Below are 14,108 nucleotides of genomic sequence, written 5' to 3' on the forward strand. Positions count from 1 at the left end.
AGTTAGCGATCTTTAGCTTCTCTCCGCGGGAATATTCCACGGAGTGATCCTCATAAACAAGGTGGCCCTTCTGTAACCCGTCGCACACCACAGTGTAACAACACACGCATGGTGCCAGGTCTCTGTAACATCATTGCCAGCTACCTCCTCAGTTAAAGGAGTGTGTAACATCTCTATCTGGGCCTTGGGTCTCTATCGACCCGTCTAAATGGGCCTGTCACGCAAGGTGCATGTGAGGCTTGCTAAAAAAAAAAGAACACTGTTTATTTACATGTAAAACAGGTAGAAAAACTCATTGGACTGCAGCGGCAGATTGGCAAAACAAAAAAAAGTGCCATTAGCTTAATTGCTTCAGTATGGCATTTCCACGTTTAGGGAGCAGGATGCTCTCTGCAATTGTTTATGTTAATTGACTTCGGAAGACGGAAAGGTAGTGGCTGGCTGCCACGTTTGTGTTAATGGAAATGGGATAAATTTGAAATTAGGCCAGGCCACACAAAAGCAGAATCTCAGCAGTTCTTAATTGTGTCCCATGACGTCCTCGCTGCTTAAGGCCTCGTTAAATGTATCATGGGTTAAGTAATCACGCCTGAATTTGAAGTTTCGGGTTTAATTTCGCAGGGGGAACTGTGCGTAGCGAATGAATTTGGAACAGTAAGTTTCATCTCTAAAATTCTGAACATTCTTTGGCACACAAAGCGGGGGAAAAATCTTTTGGTCAGTACAATATCGGAAGTTTAGTTTCCATAATCCTATAGCCAGGCAGTGCAGCGGTACAATAGCATTGTGATACTCTACCCAGAGGGCTGTGGGTTTGATTGCTATATTCCTGTCAGAATCCTCCTGCAGTGCAAAGACAAGCACTTAGGTGAATCGAGGTCTGGAAGTTTCACATTTATCTACTTAGCCGACACTTTTATCCAAAGTGACATATAATTGAAAAAGCAGGATCAGCTGGTCCCTAATGCGGTTAAGGGCCTCGATCAGGGGTCCAACAAAGAAATGTTCAGCGAAATTCTGATCACAGGTGAAACCTTCAAACCTTCAAGCCACTCCCCACGACTGTGTTGATTCTATGACTGACTGGCATTACATCTAGGGGACCCTTGGGGGGGGGGGGGTGAGAATGAATGGCCATAATTAACAGTAAAGAACTAACTCATTTCTGAACTCTGAATTATATTCTATATTACTCCAAGGGACTGTTATCATAGTTTTGGTTATTTTGTTTTTATTTTACATTCTCATTTGAAATCTAGCTTAATTTTAGTTTTGTTGTGGATTTATTTATTTTTAAAGACATAAATATATTTTGATTTTTATATATTTAAGTCCTTTTCAGTGTTGTGTTCGAGTTCACCTAAGTCAAGCCTGAGTCAAGACTGTATCTTTAACAGATAAAGTCAAGATCAAGTCCAACAGGAGGGCGAGTCCGAGTCCAGAAAAGCAATTTCATTCTAGCAATTTCAAAAACTATAAATTGAAGACAAAACAAATACCTCAACTTTTACATTTATTTTAAATATTTATAAATATTTAAAAATTAGTAATATCTATTTTCAACAAAACCTAAATGATTTGTCAAACACAAAGAAACCAGAAACACACCTCCACTGCTCCCTGAAGTTAATTTCATTGTAACATGACTAGAACCAAAGAATATGCATAAAGCAATACAATAATGTCTGGCTACGGTAGGTACAAATACTCTGAGATGATACAAAAAATGCTACAAAATGTCACAAAAGAAATCCATCATTGTAATTAATATTTAGGATAACTTCCAGAGTACATGTTAAAAAAAAAAAAAATATATATATATATATGTATAAGTAAATTTTATAATAATAATAATAATAATAATAATATAATAATTATTTCTTCAGTGTGCTGGCTCCATGTGACATGGGCATCACCTTAAGCAGCTTTGCGGTGGATGCCTACTGAAGGCGGATACATAGACCGAAGGCAACGGGGGATATCCTCGACGTCTATGTTTTGTTGTCACTTGTTATTCCACGCCCCTCTCAACTCATGCCACACCCCTCTCAGATCATGCCACACCCCTCTCGGCTCATACCACGCACCTCTCGGCTCATGTCACACCCCTCTCATCTTATACCAAGTCCCTCTCAACTCATGCCACGCCCCTCTCGGCTCATACCACGCCCCTTTCGGCTCATACCAAGTCCCTCTCAACTCATGCCACGCCCCTCTCAACTCATGCCACGCCCCTCTCGGCTCATACCACGCCCCTTTCGGCTCAAACCAAGTTCCTCTCAACTCATGCCACACCCCTCTCAGCTCATGCCACACCCCTCTCAGCTCATACCACGCCCCTCTCAACTCATGCCACGCCCCTCTCGGCTCATACCATGCCCCTCTCAACTCATGCCACGCCCCTCTCGGCTCATACCACGTCCCTCTCGTATCATGCCACGCCCCTCTCAACTCCTGCCACGCCCCTCTCAACTCCTGCCACGCCCCTCTCAACTCCTGCCACGCCCCTCTCAACTCATACCACGCCCCTCTCAACTCCTGCCACGCCCCTCTCAACTCATGCCACGCCCCTCTCAGCTCATGCCATGCCCCTACACCAAATCAAGGTCAAATGTCTGAAACCGAAAAATAAGATTTGAAACTGAAAAAAGATATGAATCTGAAAACAAAAACTGCAACTATACATACATATATATACATATGGAAGCAAAAGAATAAAATAAAACATTTATTTAAAAAAAAATCCAGAATCGAATGAAAATAATATTTAAACTGAAAAAAGCTTTCATACACTTACTTTTTAATTGAATACTTTTTATAGTTCAACATCAAAATTTGAACTTTCAGTTTCAGTTCTTTTTTTCAAATGAACAAAACTTTTGACCCTGATTTAGATACATAAACGTTTTTGGTCAGAAGGTGGTGTGTGACTCAGCAGGTTAAGACTCCTGTATTTTAAATATTGTTTGTTTGATTCTGCTCCCAGCAGATCAATCACAGCAGCATTAAGCACTTTGAGGGAGAGACTGGAGACAATTGTCGAGCGGATTCCTAATATAATTCTACAAAAGAAGCCAGATCAAAAACGTGAATTACGCGCAAATACAGTAACTCCCTGTCACATTTAAAAACTCTATTTTCTTGCCATTTAAGTCCATTCAATGACTAACCTAAGTAACGTGGTATTTTGAGTATATTTATTTACAATGTTCGAAAAACACTGAAGCTAATGCAAGAAATCCAGACCTATACTATGAACTCGGCAAGATTTTTACTGTTCAAATCTAGTCAACACTGAGTAAAAATTCACCCAAGTGTGTGACAAAGAGTCCTTGCATATGTGGACTTAAGACAGCGCACATCATGCACTAACACTAACTTCTCAAAGCGTGAAAAACATGTAAAAATAACTCATTTCCTTAGCTAAATGGTTTAGATGTTTGTTTTGATGTTTGTTTTTATTTTATTTCAGTTAGAATGGGAAGCAAAATTTATAATTTGGTTTACAGTTTTTATTTTCATATCTATATTATGAAAATGTTTTCTTTTAGTTTAAGTGAACAATAATAACCCTGAGCTAAGGATCAAAAGTCATAAGTAAACTTTATATCGACATAAGGGTTGGTAAAAAAAAGAGTCAAATCCTTGAGAACACAGTGTTAAAGGTCATCGTGGGTCACCACTAAGCGACAGTCTGACTCATCGGCGTGTCAAAAATAATCTGCCTGGTGAGATCTAGGAAGAGGGGTCATTGTCGTCGATTAACGCGCGAGTCAGATGATTCATTTCTCTCCGGGTGCGGTTCTCTATCCCATGTGGCACTCGACTCTCACGGAAATCAATCTTCATGAACCCCACATTGTCACCTTCACTGTATTTCATTTTGTCCCTGGAACTACTGGAAAATATGATGATTTAACTCTTGAACAATCTTCTGAGGGCTCTGTAACGGTGAGATGGACCAATCTGAGCCAATCACACTCCCGCATTCATCAGGTATCTCCTAGTAATTTGTTCCATTATGAAAATGGCCTGTCAAAAAAAACAAAAACGTGCCACTGTTTACCTGTGACCCCTGTCCTCTACAGTCAGTATCCTTCAAGAGGAGGCACTGGAGTTCATTAACAATGGGACGGAAAAGACCCCGGGATTCTGAAGGTATGTAAAAATCCCAAGATGTGTTTAGTCTGGCAATGACAGGGACCTCCCTAAGGTGCTGTTGCTCAATTCTTTTGTGTAGGCTAAGCTTCTTTGGGTCAGCCAACTGGTTCCAAGTGAAAGGCATCCTGATTGGAGGCGACGCTCTGAACCATGTCATTGATTTTACAGTTGAACAAATATACATTGGGACATAATCATTTCTTGCTGAGCATCGAGGATTCGCTTTACTCTGGCATTTCTGTGACTGGTGCATTGATGCCAGCGCACATACATACACACAGAGAATTTCTGACCCTTTTCATACAGCTCTGTTGCTCCAGATACCTTTTTTTTTTTGCAGTGAACAGTTTTGCTCAAGGCGTGAACAGTAACCTTTGGAAAAAGTCAGGAAAGGCATATCAGAGACATGTGTGATACAACGGGTTAGAGGAGGACATCTCAGAAGCACTTCACAGTCCGGCTGGTGGCAGTGCTGAAGAACCTTAACAAAACAGATACCTTTAAATCCCATGTGTCCATTCAACAATGGATAACACAGAGATTTAAGGCATACCCTCCAGACCAATAAACTGTATCCAAATCTGTACGTCTGGTCTGTAGGGTTGAGTAGGGTGACCAGTTAATCCATGTCAGGGGGGAAATTATGAGCTACTTCAGGTTTTACTAATTACTTTAAAACTCCTGTGCTTGGCTAAATATTTCAGTTCTTCTTCTGCTTTGACTGGTTTGTTTCCTTGATTGATAGACTCATCCAGCTGTTTCACATTAACACGCATAGTGACACATGCATCATTATAGGAGACTGACCAATCAGCACATGGCGAGAGCTCAGCGCTTAAGTGAAATCCAGGTACTTATAATTGAGATGGTAGTTTACAAACCTTGTCCCAGCTCATAGTGTCCCCGCTGACATGGATTAGCTGGTCACTGTAGGGTTGAGATGTTATTATGGGTTACAGATGGCACTCAGGCAGCTGGCTAAAAAGCTGTTTCCCTGGCTTCCTTAAGTGACTAAGGGCAAACATAAAATACCCATATACTGGACAGTCCTACCCACAATGGCACGTTTTCTGCCCAGTGGTTCCTGAGTCTTTTGAACAGAACAACACAGAACTCAGGTGACTGACAGGAATTGGGGCTGCTGATTGGGTGTTGGCTCTGGGAAACGGGACTAAAATACATTAACTACTTAAATTTGACTCCAACTAACCAAAACCACAAAACTCGGAAACAGGATGCCATCAAATTAGACCACAAACTCAAATGAGACAGACCCAGAAACAAAACTCCAGCAGACAGAAGCAGCCCCGCAAACACAGAAACGGGACCGTGAGCCAAGCTCCGAACCTTGTGTTCAAAGTGTGACGAAACTCAGCCCCAAGCAAAGCTTGCTGCTCAGGCTAAATAGCAGTTATGGCCCAGTACTCCCAGTTCCCAAGGTCAAACAGAGCATATGCAACCCAGTAATCACCAAAATTGTAGCGCAGGCATAGAAATCTCTAAGGAACAGGCAAATAATCTTTTTTCATAAAACACACTGAATATCATTTTCTGCTCAGCTGTGAAGATATACTTTGTATATATTCACATACAGTATAGAGGTATATACACCGTATGTGTGGCTGCAGAAAGGTCAAAAACTTCATAGTTATTGAGATGGTCAAAATTTCAATTTCAGAACACACACAAACACACAAACACACATACATACACACATGGGCGACATTTGACTCTTGAGTCAGGGGGGGCAAGAAAAACATTTTAACGAGTAGGCATCAAAACAACATCCTACCATAGTGAAGGGCTAAACGTCGTCCACCAGGCGCGGCATCAAAGCGATTAACGGTCTTATCCAAATCTACGTGAATGGTCCGTTCAATGTTAAGTACTGCAATGTCCGAGAGTCTTTCCTGGCACATCGTGTTTCTCATATAAGTTTTCAGTCGGCGCAAGCAAGAAAAATTTCTTTCGCACGATGCGCTGTTCATCGGCACAGTTAAGAAGAGCTTAAAGAGATTGCCAACGTTGACAAGACTGTGGACTAGCTTTGACTCTTTGAACAGTGACAATCGTTCATCAAAACTCGCTTGTCCTGTTGACATAGCGTTGAAAAGTGAAAGTTCTGCACTCGCCATTTTGGCACTTAGCCATTTTGCCCGATCGATTGTCTAGTTTTCTCTAATTTTCATACCAACAACAAACTAACTTAAAAAATAAAGACGCAACCTATTGCTTAATTTGCTGTGTCGCCCCCTATCAACACGGAGACCTACAACACATAAAATACATATTCTGAAACAGTATTTTAACAGTGAATTCTAAAATTCCATGATCGGGATATAGGGGGGGCACATGCCCCCCCTTGCCCCCCCCTAATGTCGCCCATGCATACACACACACACACACACATATATATATATATATATATACTGTATATACTGTATATATAGCATCTTTGCAACAAAAATGTGGGGACGTTCATAACCACAGTCTCCTTTATTAGCTAAACTGAGTTCTGATATCATTAACTCCACTGCTGTTTTGAACTAATTAACGTAATTATGCCAACGTATGTGTGACTGTTTCAGAACTGTGTATGCTTCATTCATTTCTTGTATTTTAAAAATATTTTTTTTAGCAATCAAATGATTAATTAAAAAATGTCATCGACAGACAGCAGCCCTGGCTAGTGCCTCCCAGAACAGACTCCAGACAACCGCAACAATAATTATTAAACTAAAAGGAACTGACAGAATTACATAATATGACACGTGACGGTATATTAAGGAGGTGGCATCGATGTTGTTTATTGGTACCAAAAAAAAGGTATTACAGTGGTACCTCAGTTCTCGAACTCATTAGAACTCGAATTTCTTAAAAGTCAAACCAACCAGTTCGAAAAAAAATTACCTGAAGCTCGATCTGAATCTCAGAAGTCAAACCGTGAACGCCGACCTAAGATAACTTGTATGCGTGGGGAAATGAGTCACATGGCATGTCTCTCAGCAGAAACAAAGGGTAAAGCTTCAGTCTCAGCCTCGCATTGGCTGTGACAGCACCATGCATGTTTACACTAACTGAATACATATATTTAGACAGTAAAAATACATTTAGACAATGATAGACAGTTACATTATTATTATTATATAATAAAATACATTTAAAAATAAAGATTTCTTATTCATTATTCTAATATTAATAATAAACCATTAATAAGTTTAATTATAATATCCAAGTGGGGACAGAACGGAGAAAAAGGCGCAGACGTCAGGGTATCGGGGAATACGGGGTTTAATTACAGGTAAGGCAGGCAAAACGCAGACGGACAATACAATGACCGGACTGGGGAAACAAACTGAAACGCGGATGAAATACAGAGGACTGATGACAACAACCAGAAACAGCTGATCACACGGGGATTCCACACGGGGTTAACGAGGGGGCGTGGCACACGGAAAAAGCGGATAATCGGGGCAGGACACATTGTTTGGATACATTTATTTTCTTACTTTACAAATTACTGTTTTGATAAATGTGCTTAGATGCGTTTAGTACAGTATATGCTCTTCTTGTTTTATCTGCTAAAAAAAACATATTTAGGTGTAATTTTTTGGGGCCGGGAACCAATTAATTGGTTTTCCATTATTTCTTATTGGGAAAATTCGATCACAACTTGAACTTTTTAGGATTCGATCCGGAGTTCTGAACGGATTAAATTCGAGTTCTGAGGTACCACTGTACTTTTGTTTCTGGCTAGTGCGTTACATTTACTTTACAGACCTGTAATTGTGAATATGACATCACAATGACCTACGGAAATTAAAATGTTTGGCTTAGCTTCCTTAGGCAAGTAACTCTGTGTATGGATGGAGAGGTTACATTACAACAGGTGCCATAAGTGACATTACTGGCAGCTAAGGTGCATTATTTACCTCAAACCCAAATGTGTTTTACACATTCTGTCAGTTTCACAAATCTACATATTGCACAATTTTTTAAATAATATAATAAAAGTATTTTTTCCAGTTCCTGGACAGAAAGTTACATCCAGGAAAAATTAAACATATCGATTATGTATTATAATCAAGTTTATGTCACAAGTTTATACCAAGTTAAAATGTTAATCAGTTTGTTCAATCAGGTGAGTTCAACATTCACCAAAGACAATTTATCAATAGAGTGAGGGACAATTTAAAAATTGTGCTTTGCATTTGGCATTTTTGTCACACACTGACAATTGCAATGCAAAATTTTAAAACTGGGCCATTTCAAAGATTTTTTTTAACCAGTGCTAATCTCTATCATCAGGAGATACAGATCAGGGGAATTTGCTTTGTTTTTCAAAAGGTACGGCTGTACAAAGTAGAAAATCTGGCCATTCTGGATGCAAATTTTGTTGTACCTTTTTCCCCGTTTGTTTAATATTTTGTGTGCGCTGTAGGGCAGAGGGATTATATGAATTTGTCAGGGAAATGAGAAAAAATGCATTTCTCCTACTTGCAATGAATTAAAGTATTAAGGTTGTGGCTTTTTACTGATTTAGGGAGCATTTTTAAGTTAATACACACATATTTAGGAATCTACGTTTTTTGAATATATGTATATGACTGGTAATACAATGCATTTAAATTACATATTGAATGAATCTAGGTGACCAATAGGAATAATAAGCAAAGGAACACACTGCTCATTTTGGACCTGCGGATATCTTATCTGTATTAAAAACCTGGCAGCTTATCAAAAATGAGCACAGCGGTTATCAAAAATGCTGACCGTGCAATTTTCACGAAATATATTACATATATAAAATAAATAAATATGTCTCGCTCCAGGAATTCAACACAGAAAGCAAGTCTGGGTCATTCATATTCCAAAAGAAACTGATGTGTTTGTCAAATTAGATCTAAAAGATCTTAAAATAAAATGAAATTTCATTACCATGTAACAATTAAGTTTAAATAGCAGGGCACAATCTTAGAAACTTTGTTAAAAATGTATTACACACACACACACTCCCAGGTTTATAATTATCTTTGTGGGGACTCTCCATTCATTTCTACGGGGAAATCTCTAATCCCAAGATGACGACCTTATCCCCTACCCAGCCCAAACCCTAACCATAACTAAACAAAATACGAGACTTTTGTTTTTTTTAGTTTTTGATTGCATTCACAGATCTGGTCCGCACAACGTCAAGATAACAGGTTTTTATTACATTGCGGGGACCAAATGTAATATAAGCATAATCAACACACACACGTGTGTGTACTGCTTTGGAAAAAACACTGTCAGGACAGCTCGCCAAGATCAAGTAGCACGTATTGGGCGCATCTACATGACGTTGTTTTAAAAGCCGACTGCAGGACTTGTTACACAGTTAATAGCTGCATCTCAATAAGTGGTTCTGCGTCTCTACTGAACTGCCGATACATCGATCATTAGGCACCGAGTTATTTGTATTTTATTTCTATGCTAAAGCAGTCGTAATATGGTTTAACACTTCAGGATTTCTGAAAACAGAAGCAGACTCGGCGCACTACCCGGATGTTTACCGGGACCGCTGGCATATAGATATAAATAAACGGCGTACTAAATTTGGATGCGAGAGCAAATATCAGACAGTTTGTTATCGTGGACGGCGCTGACAGGGCACGGGCGGTCCAGCAATCGAAGGAGAGTGGTTTTAAGGGGAGATAATGCAGGAGACGCGGCGCTCCTGCGCGCTAATCCGCAAATTACGTTAGCAGGAATGGCAAATCATTACAGCGGAATGTAAATTAGCGAGCTCATCAGCGGGGCTTGGCAGACGTGCGGCCCGTGAGCTCCAGCGGCTCTCGGGCCCGGGCTCTGTCGCTAATGATAAACACCATTAGCCGGCGAGCACGACACTAATGCGCCTATCTGGGCAGCGCAGCCTGGTGCCGGGATGGAGAAAAATAACCGGGATGGCTGATCAGTGCCGTCAAAAGCCGGGAGCCAAAGGGTGGCTATAGCAGTAACAACCTGTCTCCCAAAAAAAATCATGTTATGTCATTGCTTGCCCCTTGGTGATATACACGTCCTTCCTTTGCAGTATATATCACGATTTGATTTATAGACATGCACAGAACACAAAAAGCTGAATATTATCTTCTTAGTCTTTTAAATCAGGATACCATGGCACTTCTGCTAGAAGGCAGCTGTGCTTGAACCCCACTTTTTCATTGAAAACACCAGCTCCTCCACATCTCCAACACCCCCGAACTCCCAAAGCCCCAAACCAGAAAGTACAAGGTCACACATCAGTGGGAAACTTGCTAATACTGAAAGAAAAGCAACTATTACTCTGCATAAGCAGCTACTGGTTTTATTGCTACTGTTTGATATCTCTGGCTCAGGGCTTTCAGAAAGCAAGCCAGAGAGCTTGACTTTACGCCCATGGAAATGCCTAAGCAGACATTTCTCTGTCTCTCAGTCCCATCGCAGATGTCCAGCCTGAAGCTCCACGCTATGCTTTATGGTCTTCTAACAGAAGGATGGAGAGCTTCCATGCTTAGCTGCTGTGTTGTGTGTACACATTTCTCAGCTAGAGAAAATGCACATTTTATCAATAACAGCATAAACATCTGCATCAACAAAAGCTCTGGGCAATGAACACAGCCAGGATTTGGGGTTCGAATATCACCCCCACTCTGTGTGTACGGAGTTACTGTGTTTCTTGGGTTCCTTCCTGCAGTCTGAAAATATACACTTAAGTGATACCTCTACACACACTCCACACATACAGGGCTGGGGTTAGATGGGAGTCCAACCTGCAACACTTGAGGTGTGAGGCCACAGTGCTGCCTACTGAGTCACCATGCTGCTATTATTACTGTTTTCTGATTATATGTATTTTCTCTACCATTGTTCTGGAGCAGTACAGGGTTGCGTCCATACAGCTAAGGAAGGACCCTTGAGGCAGGTGAAAGTAGTTTAAATCCTAGTCAAATTAAAATCCTAGTTAGCTTCAATTTATCTGCAATGCAGCAGGAAAGTAGTTGATAGCTATAAAAAAAAACACACGAAGACGAATACTCGTACAGCAAGCAAGTAATGTTGCTTTAGTTACGTTAATATCACAACCGCAAAAACCATTGCCGCTTTCAAATGGGAAACCGTAGCCAAAAGAGCCGCGTGGATCCTGTTAGCGGAGGCTTCTTGACGGAAATTTAGTAAACGGGGAAATCGGTATTACGCCACCACTAACCTTTCACCCGGTAAGCAGTGCAGTGACCCGTGCCGATCTATGTTTCACTGAGCGGTAATCACACGTGCTTAAGCGAGCCACGCGGTGGGATTTTGGCGGGGGGAGGCGGTGGCACCTACTGTAGAGGCACTTGCTTGCAAACGCGCGCGGTAATGAAATTACGTTTGGGTATTTATTAGCTCAGTGGTCGCCTTTACCCAGAGCTCGTTACAGTTGTACCCACTTGATATTTACCAACACAGATCGGGATTGTTCCTCTGTGGCACACCAGCAGCTGTACCATCCCTCCACCCCACCCCCACAACAAGCTCACTCGGTCGAGTTTCCAGTCTACTTTCTTAGTCACTGCTTCACCCGCAATGCCTGCCTCTCCCAGCAGGCTAAACTCCACGCCGGCCCCGTGGATCGCGCCCGTTTCCCAGTGACTCTCGGCACGAAGCCGAGTCTTTTCGCCATTGCGAGTCCTGTCAGATGCCTTCAGCAGTCCCCGTCGTGTACTTCTGAGGGAGAGCCAGTCGCAGGTAAACAATTTGCCTGGAAATTTAATCCCCTTTTAGACAGTTGCCCGGCAGAAGAACGGGGAGAGGAATGTAGGCCTTACTGTCAGGCTTACCACTTATCAAAGTGGCACAGCTGCGGCGGCTTGTAATTGAGTATGAGGGTCACATAGCGCTTCTCGCTACTTTCGCGGTGACTGAGCCGAGCTTTGTTCTGCCTGGCCGGCTAACGTTATGCAGCTGATATATACCCCCGGCACAGGAGCAGACGCCAAACACCAGCACCGGCTGCAGGTTTAACACTCGAAACGGGGACAGGGCCCGAGTCGATTGGCAGCCAGATAAAAGGAGCTTTAAAGAAGGTGCTGGAAAAGGCCTGCAGCTCGGCGAGGAAAGCGTACAGTTGGTGTTTAGCGTTTTGCACACAGCACACCTGACTCACTAACAGCGGACACGGGAGGGATGCAGAGCAGGGCATCCGTACATGAGCGTCCTTTCAGTCCCCTGACCGGAATCCAAAATTTGACAAGACTAAGAACAGGACACACAAACACATGTGAGCCCCCGATGGCAAACGTCACATGCTGCAATAAGGGGGATAGGTGACAGGTGCCATTGCACGGACATGCCACACCGTCTGGCTGAGGGAGTCTCGGAAAGTGCTTAAAAGATGAACACCCAACATGTTTCCAGCTAGCACAGCAAATAGTACGACAAAACCTAAACATACAGAATCTATACAGTACAGGCAGTCAACAGGTTAAGAAATGTTCCTTAAGTCTGTCTTTAAGTCGAATTTGTAGGTAAGTCGGAAAATTTATAATACTGTACTTAACAATAATAATAATACAGTAATAACATACGTAACTACATATCATACTGTACTGTACTTTGAGCCAATGAACTGCTGAAGCTGCACAACGTTTTCACGGGCCTCACAAAGTAGTTCGTTTGTGAGTACAAGTTGTCTGTAAGTCTGTAAGGGACTGCCTGTATATATACGTTACAGCTGATTGCCATTGAATTATTCAACAAACACACGGCAAAAACTTTTGCCTGCTACTGGCAAACTCTGCCGTGCCTTAGGAGGATGCCCAGTCATTAACGAAAATGTGAGACACCTGGTTGCCCAGGTGTCACAGTTTAATTGCATCCGTAATGCTTCAAAAAGCATAGCTGCCATTAGGTTTAAATAATTACCTCTGATTATTTTTAATGATGGAAAATGCAGGAAGCAGATCAAAGGAGTGGTAACGGACCCTCAGATTCCTGTCAAGTATTTAAAGGATAGTCGTGTGTGTCCTAGCCTATCGCTCCAAGAATAGCAATTACAGGCAATAAAGTGGTACTTCGCAGACCGTTCTTGGTGGCACGGCTAAAATCTTAACCCCCAAGACCAGTTCCAATTAGGTCCAGTGTAGGACTCGCAGTTCATCACTGCGGAGTAATAAAGATTTTTCACTGAGACGAACGGGAAGTTTGTCGGTGTCTGGCGACACGCGGCAGAACATTGAAATATCCGTAGGTGTGCCTGGGGGCCTCAAGATTCAATCTCCTTCACATGGAAAGGTATTTAGAGGTGTTAAATATAATGAGAATTAAAGTGAGAGCACAGTCACCTACGTGAAGCTACTGGAAGAGATGCATTATGGGTAGGTGGATTTATAGGAAGTGAGAACAAAATAAAGACAGGTGTCATTCGGGAGGGGAGTTTCTTCCCATACAGCTTCTACATGAGCAGTGTGAAAATCTCACAAAGCATCAGTGGCTTCTTTATCAATACATATAACTCCCTGGCAACCTTTCTCCGCAAAGCCTGCATGTTAATACCCAAGCACAAGGATCCCTGTGGTTCCCTCCATGAGGGCTGTTTTTAGCACGTAAGCAGCTGTATAAATGGCAAGGCTGCAGTTAAATGAGTAAAACTGTAACTCACTTAGACAACCGCATCTGTTGGCCAGAATAATTGATGGCTTCTCTCCTATAATGCAAAGTTATGAACAAGCTCTGTTTTGTACTTTGTTTAGATTAAAAAAACAAAAACTGAATGAACTGCAGACTGATATATGGGGTCAAAAATGGTTTTTGACAATGCGCATTCTAAACTAGGAGATACAAAGGCAGACAGAACAGCACAGAGAGTGAATTATGTGCTTATCAACATGTTGCAATGGAGTTAATTTACATTAATATTTCACTTGTTAAGCAAGGGCTACGTTTAT

At 41.7% G+C, this 14,108-nt stretch overlaps 1 protein-coding gene across 5 annotated transcripts in view; it reads right to left on the bottom strand.

Annotated features, from left to right (window-relative positions):
- LOC111851372 (cell adhesion molecule 2) overlaps positions 1 to 14,108 on the bottom strand; it is a 228,815-nt gene that overhangs the window by 145,821 nt on the left and 68,886 nt on the right. For 4 of the 5 annotated variants that reach the window (XM_072701053.1, XM_072701052.1, XM_072701051.1 and 1 more), the window contains exon 1: positions 5,954 to 6,512. The exons of the other annotated variant lie outside the window; for it this stretch is intronic. In XM_072701053.1, the coding sequence (XP_072557154.1) occupies positions 5,954 to 6,296 (343 nt within the window). In that variant the 5' untranslated portion in view covers positions 6,297 to 6,512. Of the gene's footprint in view, positions 1 to 5,953; positions 6,513 to 14,108 lie in introns of those variants that run through there. 5 annotated transcript variants of the gene reach the window in all.

The sequence above is a fragment of the Paramormyrops kingsleyae genome, chromosome 17 (genome assembly GCF_048594095.1).
Source record: "Paramormyrops kingsleyae isolate MSU_618 chromosome 17, PKINGS_0.4, whole genome shotgun sequence".
NCBI classification, from domain to species: domain Eukaryota; kingdom Metazoa; phylum Chordata; class Actinopteri; order Osteoglossiformes; family Mormyridae; genus Paramormyrops; species Paramormyrops kingsleyae.